At 39.6% G+C, this 16,742-nt stretch overlaps 2 protein-coding genes across 8 annotated transcripts in view; both read left to right on the forward strand.

Moving 5' to 3' along the window:
• The first annotated feature begins 212 nt into the window (after window positions 1-212).
• On the forward strand, window positions 213-7,278 carry LOC131796397 (cell adhesion molecule Dscam1-like). The gene is made up of 8 exons (XM_066168615.1): window positions 213-234; window positions 2,771-2,873; window positions 3,109-3,261; window positions 3,405-3,725; window positions 3,894-4,205; window positions 4,884-5,225; window positions 5,691-5,851; window positions 6,521-7,278. The coding sequence occupies exons 2-8, from the start codon at window positions 2,780-2,782 to the stop codon at window positions 6,581-6,583; spliced, it is 1,446 nt and encodes a 481-aa protein (XP_066024712.1). The 5' UTR covers window positions 213-234; window positions 2,771-2,779; the 3' UTR covers window positions 6,584-7,278.
• A 2,602-nt stretch (window positions 7,279-9,880) lies between these two features.
• The window catches only part of LOC131796464 (vascular endothelial growth factor receptor 1), a 53,366-nt gene continuing 46,504 nt past the window's right edge, over window positions 9,881-16,742 (forward strand). The window contains exons 1-5 of one of the 7 annotated variants that reach the window (XM_059114053.2): window positions 9,881-10,008; window positions 14,367-14,519; window positions 14,663-14,983; window positions 15,257-15,598; window positions 16,050-16,210. In XM_059114053.2, the coding sequence (XP_058970036.2) occupies window positions 14,393-14,519; window positions 14,663-14,983; window positions 15,257-15,598; window positions 16,050-16,183 (924 nt within the window). In that variant the 5' untranslated portion in view covers window positions 9,881-10,008; window positions 14,367-14,392 and the 3' untranslated portion in view covers window positions 16,184-16,210. The remainder of the gene's footprint in view (window positions 10,009-14,366; window positions 14,520-14,662; window positions 14,984-15,256; window positions 15,599-16,049; window positions 16,211-16,742) is intronic. The other 6 variants (XM_059114055.2, XM_066168639.1, XM_066168643.1 and 3 more) reach the window with 6 other exon arrangements.

A 16,742-nucleotide genomic window follows, 5' to 3' on the forward strand; every position in this document is an offset into this window, starting at 1 on the left:
TAATTTAAAAGTTTCAATTAATTACAGAGGGTTCTGGACTCTCCCGACGCGGCACTTGTCACTTGTCACTGAAATTTCCCTAAAAACGTCCCTTTTCCTAATGTTTGTTTGATGAAGTGCGTCAGTGGCATTTGAATTGTTAAACATTTCGTTTTTAATTATTTTGTTCTTGTTTTTTTATGACATCCGCTTCAGATACTGCAGTCGACAACATTGGGACACCCACACGCGGAGGTGAGCATAGTTTAAGTATTTTTGTTTCGCATCAAGATGTCAAGCTATGGTCTTTTATTAGAAACATTTTACAGTTTGGAACCTTAAGCGGTGTGAGAAACAATCTTCACCTGTGGCATTCTTGTCCTGACCTAAAGAAAGCTGCAACGATTCTGATTAGAACTGGTATAGCCACCATAGGAAAAAATCATTTTTTTAAGAAAGAAAAATTTTGCCTTCCTCTCCGGTCCGGCTTTCATAAAAACAATGCATAACAAGAACACTTGCGGACCGTTTCTATAGGCGCTCGTTTAATTTTTAATAATCTTGAAAATCCGTTCCCCAAGTCGGCTTTATAGCATGATATGCCTTGTAGAGTGGTTTAGATACGCAAATTCTTATTTATGAATTGCATCATAATTTCATTCTTTGCTACGAGAAAAATGAGTACTCTTTATTTCCCGTTTTTGCCTTGGACATTTGAAATGCCAGGACATGAAATAAGTCAAATCATCATCATCAGTGTATAGCGCTTGTCCATTGTTCGGTCAAATTGCTGAAATTAAAGGACTGTGTTAGAGAGCTTCTCATTGGAAAAGCAGACTTTTTAAAAGTTATTTTCCCCGCCGGTTTCTTTGGAAAGTTAATCAGGAATCGATTCAAAAACGAAGGAGGGAAAATCAGCAAGCCTGTTCACATCTTTTGTCCACGATTAAATTTCCTGGCGGCCCTAAATTTTGTAAGTTTATGAAATATAAAGAAAAAAATGTTTATAAGAGCAACTCTCTTGTCCTCAAGTTTCTCGTCTTTCTAAGTTATATTCCTTCTTTTTTTCACAGCTGAAAGTATTAATTTGATGGAAATCGATTGATTGGCATAATATATCAGAACTTTTTGTCATAACGAGATGACAAAACGGCTTCGCATTATTCTGATTCTAAAGGTTAGATGAAAAGAGCCGATCTTTCACTGCACCAGTGTTTGACAGCTTTATATGCAAATTTGTTGAGTCAACAGTAACCTGAGTTTTGAAATTGTTTCGCGTCACCTAGAATGTTTTTCAATCCTCTTCAAAACCCTGGACATACTTAATAAGGCGACGAGAAATTCGTTAAAATCTTTATATGCGTTATGTTACTCGACATCTGTGGTGTCCCAACAATTATGTGCTAAAATTCGGCGCTTGAAAATCGACTTACGAACAGTTGATTGCATGAACGCGCAGTTACACAAAACATCTGTATTTTCTCTTGTTGGATCCAACACAAAAATCGAACTCACCTTGAGAACAATGCTGTTTTCTCTTTCTTTTTCTGTTTTTTTTTTCTTTTTGCGCGGAAGAGTTGTGTGTTGTTTTCTTTTTATAATCATTTCTTGTTCTATATGACAGCATTTCAGACATATAAAAAGCTAAGACTGAATTAGAAGTTACGGCCGTTATTCTTTTTTCCTTAGAGAAATGTGTTTTTGCCAATAAAAGTCTTTGGTGATGTGTGTTGGAAGTGCTTATCTAAATTCAGCACTTTTTGCAATTAAAAAAATAACTTCAAGATCAGATGGCCGTTTGTGCGCTCTTTAAAGAACTTACTCGAACTACTCTCTGGCTCATTTTCATTTTCATCAGTCGGACTTCTCCCTCGCCCTAGATCTGACTTTCAAGGACATGGTAGGTTTTTCTTCTCAGCCTTCCACCTAATCCGGTTTTAAAATTCATTTCTGAAAAATGTTACGTAGGAAGACTTTGGATGCCACGTTTTTAATTTAACGGACGAGATGAAATTTCAGTCACTCCTAGCTGAAGTTGGCTGTCAACCAACTGCTAACTCGCCATCTGCCAATTAAATGGCTTTTTCTTGTCGACTCGACTTATAGAAGAAAAGTCAATGAAGGGGTTATTTAAATATCGTCACCAAATCGTTAAAAGCATTTTATACATTTTCTCAGGTATTACGTTTCAGTTGTAACCTATTTAGAAACTTCGAGAAGTTTACTTCTTATTAACTTTGTTTCGGGCTATTTACAGGGGTGAAGGAAAACTTAGGGGACAACGTCAAAAGTTTTCAAAATTATTTTACATGCTAGAGTTCGTACTTTGCCTCTGCCGGCTATAATGTTTCTTGCTGAGAGATGAGAAGATCCTTGCGCTGCGAAGATTCACGCGCTCTCTTTACTCGGAAGATCCAACGATTAATTCGGATCAAAAAGTAAAACAAATATGGCGGTGGCCGAATGTTCAGCAGCTAAACGCATCCACGTTTTGAACAGTTTCAACATTTTCGTCCTGTTTCACCCGCAGAAATGCTATCGGCCTTCTTATGAAATTTAAAAGAAAAGAAGAAACTTTGATCGATTAGTTTGTGTTTGTATGCTTTGGTTTACCGTATTGTGCCAGCCTAAACATAGTCTGCGGTCTGCGGTGGATAGAAAGAACTAACATGGTGTTTTTCCTTAATAATATGAGCGGCATTTACCTTCATTTGACATTTTATCTTCATTTGGCCGAACCACGTTATCGATAGATTATGAGTTCACAGAATTTTTTATTCGAATCTTACAGGGAGCCGTTATGAATGGGCTCAATTATCAGCCGCTGTTCGGGAATACGAGCCCGCGCTCCTCCCTCAGCGAAGAGTCGACACGAGAGAGCGGCGGAAATCGAGGTTATGATTAAAGCTCTGAAAATTGCATATCTACATAAAATCTCGGTCTAAATATAACGAAGTTAAATAATCTTGTAGGGACTTACAAACTCGTGCGACTTTTTCCAGCTCTGCTCCCACATATATGTAATCTTCTAAAACAAAAGTACGTGCAGGGCCGCACATTAAGAAGACACCCAGTATGAAAACTGGAGTTACAAGGAGTTCTTTCCTTTTTTCCTTTCTTTTGAACCAGAAACAAAAACTATTCGACAGCATATCATGATGGTTAACACATTCTGGAGAGGAGACACAACAAAGGTTATCCTGCTACAAGTTCTTGTTGCCAATTCTCTACTGCACTTCTCGTCAGTCACAGGCGATGCTGCAACATGTAACACCAAATCTGGTAAGTATAACTATTACCCAGGTCTTTTTCGTCTATGAATATAATCATCAGTGACAGTTTTATTTCTACAATTGTTGACACTTCAATCAATAGGGAACTAGCTAATGATAAGCCAGCTTTTTAAAAATTTCTGGCTTTTACAGTTATACCTGAAGTTAAAATCTTCTCAAGTCCGCCAAACCGCACGCAACCCATCGCAGCAGCCATTAATCTGACCTGTGAAGCGTGGCCCAAGTACAAAGACGTGTCTTTTCCCAGGAGATGGATCAAGTATATCCAGTGGTATGATACCCATGGAAGACAAATTGGAGACAAATGCCTCAAACCACAACCAGTGAAGAATCTGAAATGTCCATTAATTCTCAAGAATCTGACCATAGAAAACTTCGGGAACTACACTTGTGAAGCAGAAAATGACTATGCTGGATACTGCACGAGAAAATCCGTTGAAATTCTTCATAAAGGTAACAATCAGATTATTCCCAACACAAATAAATTTGGGCACGGTAAATATTATCATTTATAGTTATTTTCTTTATACCTGAAAACGAAGTCTCGAAGAGCACTGAAGAGTTTTAGTTTCTATCAGTTGCATATTCCGTTTGTTTTAGCTTTTTGATTATCTCTTTTAGCACCCCATCTTCTATTTCCTGAGGTGGTTGAAAACCCAAAGAACCAAAGCGCTTTCATTGGCTCCAATGTAACTTTTAACTGTACTGCCACGGGTCTTCCAACACCAGCCATCTCATGGATGAAGAACAACGACTCATATGCGGTAACATCCAATGTGAGAGCCAGGGTTGTTTCAGATAACAAAAATAATCACAGTCAGCTGATAATAACGAAACTGAAGATAGAAGATAATGGCAAATATCAGTGCGTTGCAAACAACAGTGCTGGTGAGAGGACATCGTCAGGGGCTTTCTTGTACATAAAAGAATTAGGTAAGACTCCCTTACATTGTTGGAAATCTTAGCTTTATTCAGTTGATTCTGGCCAATAAATATTTATAAACACATGCTCTCAGCAAACCGTTAAGCTGTACTTCATTGTACATGACCCAGGAATGAGGAACATGAGCATAAAGTAACATCATCGCCTGTGATGCTGGTAGAATTTCGGGGTGATCGGGGCATTTGGAGCAAATTTACTGCATGAATATATTTCTATATTCACCGTGATCATTGTGTGAACTTGGCACCCTGTGGTTGGACGTCAAAGTAGTTTAAGAGAAACATATTTATCATTTATATTTATTTTCTTTATACCTGAAACGAAGTCTCGAAGAGCACTGAAGAGTTTTTAGTTTCTATTCTATTTCATCATAATTTTTGTACAAAAAAATTAATGGTACCACGGGTTCCGGAAGTTCTGGAGGTTCCACAGTCTGCTGATCCATTGTTTTGTAACACCAGAATTAAAATTCATATTACTTGCTTTTTATTAGCAATTCAACTGAAAATGGTTGTAAAAGTCACAGTTTTTTGCTTTTAATCAGCAGTAACCAAATGTTAAAGAAATGTGGAAATATTCTCAATTGTATGTAAAGTTCAGAAAGTTAGCTCCGTCACCCCAAAGTTTCCACTTACTTGCCATGGTACTCTTGACTGGTTATTTTGCAGAAAACTCAAGTCCACCTGACACAACAAAGGGACCCCGTCTTCTATTTCCTGAGGTGGTTGAAAACCCAAAGAACCAAAGCGCTTTCACTGGCTCCAATGTAACTTTTAACTGTACTGTCATCGGTCTTCCAAAACCAGCCATCTCATGGATGAAGAACAACGACTCATATGCGGTAAAATCTAATGTGAGAGCCAGGGTTGTTCCAGAGAACAAAAATAATCACAGTCAGCTGATAATAACGGAAGTGAAGATAGAAGATAATGGCAAATATCAGTGCATTGCAAGAAACAGTGATGGTGAGAGGACATCGTCAGCGGCTTTCTTGTACATAAAAGAGTTAGGTAAGACTCCCTTACATTGTGGTCAAATCTTAGCTTTATTCAGTTGACTCTGGCCAATAAACATTGCAAAGAAATGTTTCACTTCTCACTCCTTCTCTCTGTTTAGTCCAACCCAAGGCTAAAATTTATTCTGCTTCAGGGGTCCTAATAAGTTGGTGACGCGCTATCCTGCATAGGAGGATGTTGAGGCACTGAGCGCGAGTGATTTAATGACAACGAGCGCGGGCGAGAACTTACGGGTGTCGGCCCTCGCGTGCACGTGTAACTTGCCTTCTCTTTAACAGCGTACTAAGTAGGCTGGATGTATGGTAGTAGTTCATACTCATAGTGAGACCACTGAAGAAATAGAAACTGGATGATCTTTGCACGAAGTTGTTAGAAAGTACTGGCTAGTCTTTCGGTTTAATTAACCCTCTGAAGTATTTTCACCCCGATAAGAATATTTTGTTGTCACTTCCCTTTTAGAATCCAAAATAAACCAAGAGTCAGAAAAGGAAAAATGCTCAACCTCCCCCCACATTAGTTTCTCCACTTTATCTTACGCTATAATTGCTACCTTTGTCGGTGCCTTCATTGGTGGAATATGTGTGGGGTTTTGGCTCAGAACTACCAGACGCCGTGGAAAGGTATGTTTTAAATATCTCTTTAATTTCTCCAAATCAAGAGGCCATCTTTTTTGGCAAATCGTTGTACACCCTACCTTCTTACTATGCCTTCTCCCTTCCCCCCTCCCCCCCTCCCCCCCCCTCCCCCCCTTCACCGTGCCACCCTTGTTGTTAACTAAAATGCAGAATCACTAGATCTTTTGTAGGGACCAACAAACACAATTTGTTAAGATTAAGAATAGAAATTGCGTTCCCAAAGCTTTCTCTCTCGGCACCCTTTTATCGGAACGACAGGTGCTGACCGCTGAAAAAGGGAATTTGAACTCGGGGAATCATGTAATCCCCTGCTTATGGTCAAGCCTTACACTCCTTCTGAACAGTGATTGCTCTAACGAAGCTCTCGATCATCCTTGGAGTTCGAACAATGTTCTTCACTTTAGGAAGTTAGGTTTCGTCCAAATCATCCTCCTTCTTTAAGGGAACCGCGGAGTCCGCTCAGTGATTCTAAGCGTTTTTTTTTTTCGACAAGTTTTTAAAATATGCAAAAGCAGCCTATGATTGAGCTAACACTATATAATAGATTCTCACTTTTATGAGAGAGGTCCTTCTACCTACATTCTCAATATTGAATAAGTCTTTCTTTCTATACTCTCAATAATGAATACTCTATGCTTTTCCATTTGTTGGCAGATCACTTTCAATCCTGCAAACGACTGTGAGGAGGGAAAGAACGAATTTAAACAGATCGAGTAGCGTCAAATTTCTCTCTCGTCTTGGAATCGTATGCATAATCCTAGTGCTAATCTGTTTGCGTTAGTTTGCTGTACGTGCACATGAATACACTAATACCCAGGTCTTTCTAGTTCCCGTAGGAGCCGTAGCGTATCACAAAAGTGCCGAGACCGTTTTCTTTTGATCGAAAAAGTCTTACTGCTTGCATTTGCCTTACCGTAAATCATCGATTTTTCCGTGGTTCCGAGAGAAAATTTACTGCATTTTTTTAAATTTTAAACTCTGCCCATAATTTGACGAAGTGATGGATCCTTCGTAGTGTTTTTAGATTCGCCTCTTTTCATGATCATACCCGATAGACAGGGTTAATTTATTCATCTGCTGGTTAGAAGAAACAATCCAGAACATAAGGATAACCAAGAGTTAGCGATGTTAGTGATACACAGGACATTAGAGAAAAAGGTGCTATCAGATAATTGATAATTAAATTTCTAGTGTCAGAAATTTTAAAATTTAAAATCATAGAACTTTTCTAGAAAGATATAAACATTGTAAAGTAGCTACAAGTAGAATCAATTAAAATTGATCACTTGTTAATCTTTGTAATTAGTGCTGGAGTACAGGTGAACCATAAGCAACTAGGCTGCAATTAAAAGTGGTGTGGTGTTGTGGATTTCCTAGCAACTGTTATTAAAGTAATTAGTCCTGAGCCGTTACTCTTGTCTTTTAGGGAGAGTCCGCGCATTTTCGCAATAAGAAATATTATCTTAGGTATTTAAAAAATCTCCTCTCCAACCGCCCTTCCCATTTAAATCACTTTCGTAACTGTCCTTCCCCTATCACTCGTGAGCATACCTTATTTCCCGAGAGCTGGCGTTAACTGCCTTCCATCAGTTGTCTTCGATCCAAATCATCTCACTCAGCTCTCGCGACAGTTTCATCTGATCTCGTGTCTCAACTTGACTGGTAAGATGCTTTCTCTGTCTCGCCATCCTGAGAGATTACAGAAAAGTCTCAAGCTTTGCCAGAGATTCACCATGACAAGGCCCAAAACACGATACAAGAAAATCTGTCCTTTCTTCACGTTGTCCTGACACAATATTACACTTCCTTTCCTTGTATCAATTGTTTAATTACAAGTTCGTCTTGCCTTGATAGCGTTGACCAGGGATCGTACTCCCTGTAATGCCAGCCAGTGCCTTCAGTCTACCGTTTTTCGTGCCAAACGAAAAAACATAAGATGACTTCTAATTACAGTAGAGCAGCTGATGATTTGTCAGCATCATCGACTACTGTCGACCGCTCCCATATAAAGCTTACATGAAACTCCGAAAGCGATGATGTGGAAAAAAACCTAAGTTAGCAACCAACCAACTTCATTTGTAGGATGGATTTGAATTAGCACACGGTCGTTCAGCATTCAGTGTTGTTGAGGGGCCTTCTGACGTAAGGTAATCTTAGCACACGAAAAAATAACCTCCTCTATTTGCTTATCTTCCAATCCCCTTTTCTACCTTTTTTCCTCCTTTCCCTCTTGTCCTTCTTTCCCAGGTCTTCTCGCGTTGTTGTCATGGTGAATCGTTGTCATGGTGAGAGAGCAAGCAAAACCAAAGTAACTCCGGGTACCTTTTACCAATTATTTTACTACCTAAGTAAAAGCTGTCAGAGAGAGCTTGAAGAAGGGATTAGGGCACCAGACCATATATGGTCAAATTCAAAATGGCGGCTGATTCAGACAGCGAAAAAGGAAGCGGCTAAAGGGACCACACTATAAAAACTCCGAGCTGCCACAGGAAGATGAGCTACTAACTCAGCCGAAACACCACATTAGGGAACAGCTTGCAAGAGAGTTTGGACGAGTTGATACAGGTAAATTGTTGTTATTTGGTCGGCTACAACAAGAAAATGCTTTCTAGGGTAGTTTTTCAGAAGTGCTGGTTGAGAAGTCACGTTTCGCTTAAGTATTTAACTTGATTTTCCAATTCACTCGATTTGAATTTAGAGACCTTTAGTTTCAGGGAAATGTCAATGAAGGGGTTATTACTGGGATACCTGTGGTAGCCCAATCATAACAGTAAAATCTGTACAGACTTCACACTAAGCAACTGGCGCGCATAGTAAGAAGACTATATTGAAGGCTTGAAATTATATTACGATCGATTTTCATCAAGAAATGGGCCAGGAATTTTCCACAATAGTGCAAATAATCGTGAAGGCTGATCGCGGAAAAGCGATTGCTTGACGCTCGATAAGCTGTAAGATGACATGTTATTATATACCAGACATAGAAACTCTTCAGATTCTCAGTCTGCATTTTGTATCCACTCTGAAGTCTGCAGTCTATATTTTGTATCCGGTCTGCGGTCTGCTGTCTGCATTTTGTATTAACAGGTATCCGTGGCATCAATACAGTTTATTTTTGGTTACATTTATTCGCACAACACATAATCTACCAAAAAATTCCTGTGTGTGAGGTATTTCGACATTTTCGTTCTTTTCCGCGTTAATACTCTTCTTTCCTTTTGTAAGAATGTAGACCACTTACAATGTTTCAAGTAATCCACCCACCCTACAAAAAATAACTCTTACATGCATAGCGTGCCTATGTTTTGAAGTAGGTGTACGCCCTTGGCCAGACTTGAGCTCACTATTTCAGTATACTAGTCCGACACCCGTAGTATCACTACACTTGATTTCAAGGATCCAGTACTATCCAGGTATCCCAGTTACCCTGCTCACAGGGTCTAGTTTAAATATCGTCACCGAATCGTTAAAAGCATTTTATGCACTTTGTCAGATATTACGTTTCACTTGTAACCTATTTAGAAACTTCGAGAAGTTTACCCCTTATTAAATTTTTTTCGGGCTATTTACAAGGGTCAAGGTGAACTTAGAGGATAACGTTATAAGTTTTTAAAAATATCTTACATTCCAAGCTGTCAGCTAAAATAAATATGACAGTGGCAGAATGTTCAGCTGCTAAACGCATCCACATTTTGAACAGTTTCAACATTTTCGTCTTGTTTTCACCTGCAGAAATGTTATCGGTCTTATTATGAAATTTGAAATAGAAAAGAAAAAACTAAAATTTGTTAATTTGTGTTTGTATGCTTTGATTTACCGTATACCACAAGCGCAAACAAAGTCTGCGGTGGATAAAAAGAACTAACACGGTGTTTTCTTTAAGTAATATGAGTAGTAATGGCATTTTATCTTCACTCGGCCGAACCACGTTTTCGGTAGATCATGCATTCAAAGAATTTTTAATTCGATCACCATTCCTACAGGGAGCCGTCAAAATCGTCTTAGCCTATCAGGGCATGTTAAGGCCGGTTTTAATTCAAAGGAAGGACATCCGACTTAAACAGACACCAAAACAACGGGAAGCGATTGGACGAGGACAAGGACAAGGACGAAATCGCTACAAGTCATAGCCATTCGGACTGGTAAGTTGCGAGGCGATAAACCTGACGAACACGGGTTGAAAGTAAGCCAGCCTTTAACTGAGAAGCGAGCACCTAACAATGAACCATTCGAAAATTACAGTGGACGTTTTCCTAGGTTTATTGATTTCGATCTGTTTTAATATTTCAAGCCTTGCCAACCATCTCGACAGTAAGCAAAATCGTTGCAAAGTTCGTTTTAAAAGACATCTGCCTTAACTTAATATCCTGGCATTTCTCTGAAATGGATAATTTCCATACGTATGCCTTTCATGAGAACATCCTCTCTTGACTTCTTAGTGTATTCTAATGTCTTCAACGTCCATCATTAAATCAACAACCTACCTATAAGACAAAGAACTCCATATTTACTTAACGGAGCTCTAACTACACTGTACAAGGAAACTTCGCTTTCGTCCGTACGAACTCGCGGGCAGGTTGATGCACTTACATTCTTCAACTGCATCGGACTTACGCCCCAGCTTACTTATGAAAACAATTTTAATTTCGAAATAGAAATGTGAATAATTTTTTTGCCGGGCTCCAGTTCACTGATTACGCTAAATCTAGCACTAACGATATATATCGATTGACGTTTTCTACTCATGAGGAGCTTTGGCCCTAAAAAAAAATTCGCAGCATGCATTCTACGGAGGTCATTTGTGGTGCTATATTTCTGTCATCAGAGTAGAGAATTACATTAACGCTTGCTGTCGGTAGGTGTCGATGCGGTTACTTAAACCTGTTGATTATAAGTTAAAGGTTCACCTAATAATTTTAAAACACTTCATCAATGCTCGAATTTCAATCACGAAAACAAAATAAATCTTGCATTGGAATCACTTGGCGCGATCTCATCATGGAGGCCGAAGTCTTCGGTAGATCGGCTGAGCTTTCTTTAGTTACAGGATTCAATTGCGAGCCCGAAAAGTACTGGTATGCGCCTTCTATACCCGCTTTGGTAGTGTATACCTGAGGGTTATTTTTAATCTCTCTTATACCCTTTTGGTTAGTGTATACCTCAGGGTTATTTTTAATCTGTTCTATACCCTCTTGGGTAGTGTATACCTGAGGGTTACTTTTAATCTGTTCTAACCCTTTTGGCTAGTATATACCTAAGGGTTATTTTTAATCTGTTCTATACCCCCTTGGGTAGTGTATACCTGAGGGTTACTTTTAATCTGTTCTATATCCTCTTGGTTAGTATATACCTGAGGGTTATTTTTAATCTGTTCTATACCCTCTTGGGTAGTGTATACCTGAGGGTTACTTTCAATCTCTTCTATACCCTTTTGGCTAGTATATACCTGAGGGTTACTTTTAATCTGTTCTATACCCTCTTGGGTAGTGTATACCTGAGGGTTACTTTTAGTCTGTTCTATACCCTTTTGGCTAGTATATACCTGAGGGTTACTTTTAATCTGTTCTATACCCTTTTGGCTAGTATATACCTGAGGGTTATTTTCAATCTGTTCTATACCCTCTTGGGTAGTGTATACCTGAGGGTTACTTTCAATCTGTTCTAACCCTTTTGGCTAGTATATACCTGAGGGTTATTTTTAATCTGTTCTATACCCTCTTGGTAGTGTATACCTGAGGGTTACTTTCAATCTGTTCTAACCCTTTTGGCTAGTATATACCTAAGGGTTAATTTTTGATCTGTTCTATACCCCCTTGGGTAGTGTATACCTGAGGGTTACTTTTAATCTGTTCTATACCCTTTGGGCTAGTATATACCTAAGGGTTAATTTTTGATCTGTTCTATACCCCCTTGGGTAGTGTATACCTGAGGGTTACTTTTAATCTGTTCTAAACCCTTTGGGCTAGTATATACCTGAGGGTTATTTTTAATCTGTTCTATACCCTCTTGGGTAGTGTATACCTGAGGGTTACTTTAAATCTCTTCTATACCCTTTTGGCTAGTATATACCTGAGGGTCATTTTTAATCTGTTCTATACCCCCTTGGGTGGTGTATATCTGAGGGTTACTTTCAATCTCTTCTATACCCTTTTGGCTAGTATATACCCGAGTGTTATTTTTAATCGGTTCTATACCCTCTTGGGTAGTGTATGCCTGAGTGTTATTTTGAACCTCTTCTTTACCCTCTTTGCCCGGGCCACTGCCGATCACTTCTTGCGTAAAAACCTACGAAACCTGCGAAGTGAAACTATGGTGGCCACTGTTGCTTGCCGATATTTTCCGTCGGCAAAACGTAGAAGTCCAGTGTTTACGTGGCAGCTTCGCTTTCGCGTGACAAAAAGATGAAGAAATGCCACGGCCCAGCGCTAAAATTTTGAAATACAAAAAGTCAGTCGAAAAACCAATTAAAATAGTTTGTACGATCGTGTAAAAGCTCCATTTACCAGTAGCGTTTACTATTACAACCACCTCCCAACCCTCCCAGCGTAGTAATAATTCATCACTCACCCCTAATAACACTCTGCCTTCCACCCCTCCCTCAGTACTGATAGACCTCATCCCACCCCTCCCTCAGTACTAACGGTGTGCTTCCCCCTCCACAGAGAAAATAAGTTTAGCATACCGCCCCTTAGGTTTTTTAGAATTAGACCCGTTAAGTTTGTGTAAGGCATTTCTCTGGACTCTTGTTTATGGAAAGTGAGCGAACAAAGTAAAGTTGTATCTTGAAAATGATTAAAAATGTAATCATCGGAAGTTGCGGTTTTTCCATTTCATTCAAGGGGAGCTTTATTAACATTTCTGTAGCGATTATCGGATGTCCTGGAATGTTCAGCGAACACCTCATGCCATCAAGAGGCGTCAAACCTTGGCTTGAATTACTTATACAAAGCCAGCTAATTTGCATAAAATTTTTTCCGGCACAAAGCTCGTCATGATCACAAACGATTGGTGGCATTTCACATTTTTATATCAACACAAACAATAGCTGTATTTCAAAACGATGTGACTAAATGCCCGGCAGCCGGGCACGGTCTCAAATAGACTATATGCCCGGCTGTCAGCAATTTTCACAGAATTTCCACTCTAAGGTTCTACCAAAATTTCTTGAGAATATCAGATGTTGGTTTAGAAATGTCAAGCGATTCCAAATATTGATTTGGCTTTTTGGTGGACAGATTCTTCGAGCTTGAGCATACTTTAATATCGCTCGGTTGTCGACACTCAAAGGTTCTTTCAAACTTCCTAAGAATATCAGATGTTTGTCTAGATATGTCAAGCAATTCCAAAAATTAATGTGGTTTTTCAGTGGTCTAACTCTCCGAGTCTGGCATACTAAAATATCGCTCCTTTTGTCGACACTTAGAAATTGTATCACAGGTAGACCACACTATGTGTTCGTGGTTAATTATTGCTCACATGAGACGAAAAAAATCTATGAGGATTATGAATAGGCTCGATTATCAGCCGCTGTTCGGGAATATGAGCCCGCGCTCCTCAGCCCTAACCCATTAGGGGAGGAGCAAGGAGTCGACACGAGAGAGCGGCGGAAATCGAGCCTAGGTTATGAATAAAGCTCTGAAAATTGCATATCCACGTAAAATCTTGGTCTGAATATCTCAACAAAGTTAAATAAAATGTCAATGAACTCTTCTGTGGTATTTTTTCGCCTTCATGCCGTTTAAACCGTTTTTTTCACGAAATATTTACTTTTGTGGAGGCGCGGTGGCCTCATGGTTAGTTCGCTCGTCTTCAGATCGATTAGTCCCGATTCGAGCCCTGGCGCCGGCCGGGGTCATTGTGTTGTGTTCTTAGGCAAGACACTTTACTCTCACAGTGCTTCTCTTCACCCAGGTGTACAAATGGGTATCAGCAAATATGCTGGGGGTTACCCTGCAATAGACTAGCATCCCATCCAGGCGGGAGTAGCAATACTCCTAGCCGCTTCATGCTAAGGAAACCGGAGTTAAGTGCCGGCCCCATAGGCCACTTGGACCTGTATAAAGACTTTACTACTTACCATCGATTGTTTTCCAATCGCAGTTGAGAACACTACACTATATGCACTTATTAACTGAAAGGGAAGGCCGGCTGGGAAAACATTCGATTAGAGCACGTTTGTGTCGAGGTTATTATCATGACCGAGAACCAAATATTTTCCCATCCGCCTCGCCTAAACTCAGCCAATTTTATCACATATATTGCACTTTTGATCTTTATTCATGTCCTCTTATATATTTAATCTTGCAAGGACCTACACAAGCTCGTGCGACTTTTACCAGCTTTGCTCGCACCATTACATACGGCCCCTATACCAAGATTTTTGTTATAAAGGTAATCTTCTAAAATAAAAGTACGTGCAGGGCCGCACATTAAGAAGACACCCAGTATGAAAACTGGAGTTACAAGGAGTTCTTTCCTTTTTTCCTTTCTTTTGAACCAGAAACAAAAACTATTCGACAGCATATCATGATGGTTAACACATTCTGGAGAGGAGACACAACAAAGGTTATCCTGCTACAAGTTCTTGTTGCCAATTCTTTATTGCTCTTCTCATCAGTCACGGGCGATGCTGCAACATGTAACACCAAATCTGGTAAGTATAACTATTACCCAGGTCTTTTTCGTCTATGAATATAATCATCAGTGACAGTTTTATTTTTACAATTGTTGACACTTCAATCAATAGGGAACTAGCTAATGATAAGCCAGCTTTTTAAAAATTTCTGGCTTTTACAGTTATACCTGAAGTTAAAATCTTCACAAGTCCGCCAAACCGCACGCAACCCATCGCAGCAGCCATTAATCTGACCTGTGAAGCGTGGCCCAAGCATAAAGACGAGTTTTATCCCAGGAGAAGGGTCAAGTATATTCAGTGGTATGATACCCATGGAAGACAAATTGGAGGCAAATGCCTCAACCTGCAATTTGTGAAGAAACTGAAATGTCCATTAATTCTCAAGAATCTGACCATAGAAAACTTCGGGAACTACACTTGTGAAGCACAAAATGAGTATGCTGGATACTGCACGAGAAAATCCGTTGAAATTCTTCATAAAGGTAACAATCAGATTATTCCCAACACAAATAAATTTGGGCACGGTAAATATTTATAATCGTAGTTACTTCTTTTCGTTATCTCCGTCAAAGGCTATTTTAATAAAATAGCAAAAGTGGTTACGGAAATCAGCAATAGTGTAGGTGAAAAACAGGATATTTCTGCAAATTCTGTTTATTTTGGCTTGATTATCTCCTTCCCCTTCCCTTACCAACCCCCCTCACCCCAAGGTTTTTACTTACTTGCCATAGTACTCTTGATTGGTTATTTTGCAGAAAACTTAAGTCCAATTGACACAACAAAGGCACCCCACCTTCTATTTCCTGAGGTGGTTGAAAATCCAAAGAACCAAAGCGTTTTCATTGGCTCCAATGTAACTTTTAACTGTACTGCCATGGGTCTTCCAACACCAGCCATCTCATGGATGAAGAACAACGACTCATATGCGGTAACATCCAATGTGAGAGCCAGGGTTGTTTCAGATAACAAAAATAATCACAGTCAGCTGATAATAACGGAAGTGAAGATAGAAGATAATGGCAAATATAAATGCGTTGCAAGCAACAGTGCTGGTGAGAAGACATCGTCAGCGGCTTTCTTGTACATAAAAGAGTTAGGTAAGACTCCTTACATTGTTGGAAATTTTAGCTTATTCAATTGACTCTGGCCAATAAACATTGCAAAGAAATGTTTTACTTCTCACTCCTTCTCTCTGTTTAGTCCAACCCAAGGCTAAAATTTATTCTGCTTCAGGGATCCTAATAAGTTTGTGACACGCTACTCTGCATAGGAAGATGTTGAGGCACTGAGCGCGAGTGATCCAATGACAACGAGCGCGTGTGAGAACTTACGGGTGTCGGCCCTCGCGTGCACATGTAACTTGCCTTCTCAGTAATTGAGAACTATGTATGGTAGTTGTTCATACTCATAGTGAGACCACCGAAGAAACGGAAACTGGATGATCTTTACACGAAGTTGTCAGAAAGTACAAGCTAGTCTATCGGTTTCATTAATCTTATGAAATATTTTAAACACAGTTTGAATACCGTGTTGTCACTTCCCTTTCAGATTCCAAAATGAACCAAGAAACAGGAAAGGAAAAATCCTCAACCTCTTCCCAAATAAGTTTCTTTACTTTATCTTACGCTATAATTGCCGCCTTCGCCGGTGTTTTCATCGGTGGAATATGTGTGGGGTTTTAGTTCAGAACTACCAGACGTCGTCGAAAAGTATGCTTTAATTAATGTATAAATATCTCTTTAATTTCCCTAAATCAAGAGGCCATCTTTTTAGATGGTCGATTCATTGCACACCCCACCTATCATACCTTCTCCCCCTCCCCGCCCCGCATCCCTGACCGTGCAACCCCTGTTGTCAACTAAAATGCAGAACCAGTGGATTTTTTCTGCGGACCAACAAACGCGATTCGTTAAGATTAGGAATAGAAATTGCGTCTCCAAAACTTTCTCTCTCGGCACCCTTTTATCGGAACGACAGGTGCTGACCGCTGAAAAAGGGAATGTGAACTCGGGGAATCATGTAATCCCCTGTTTATGGTCAAATCTTACACTCCTTCTGAACAGTAAATATACTAACCAAGCTCTCAATCATCCTTCTACTCCTTCAGGAAAACCCTGAAGGAGCGCGAAGCGCGTTTTTCTTGACAAGGTTTTGAAACATGCAAAAGCAGCCTATATCCACCTACATTCTCAGTATTGAATAATAAGTCCTTCTTTCTATATTATTAATATTGAATACCCT

The sequence above is a fragment of the Pocillopora verrucosa genome, chromosome 1, assembly GCF_036669915.1.
Source record: "Pocillopora verrucosa isolate sample1 chromosome 1, ASM3666991v2, whole genome shotgun sequence".
In the NCBI taxonomy this organism is placed as follows: Eukaryota; Metazoa; Cnidaria; class Anthozoa; order Scleractinia; family Pocilloporidae; genus Pocillopora; species Pocillopora verrucosa.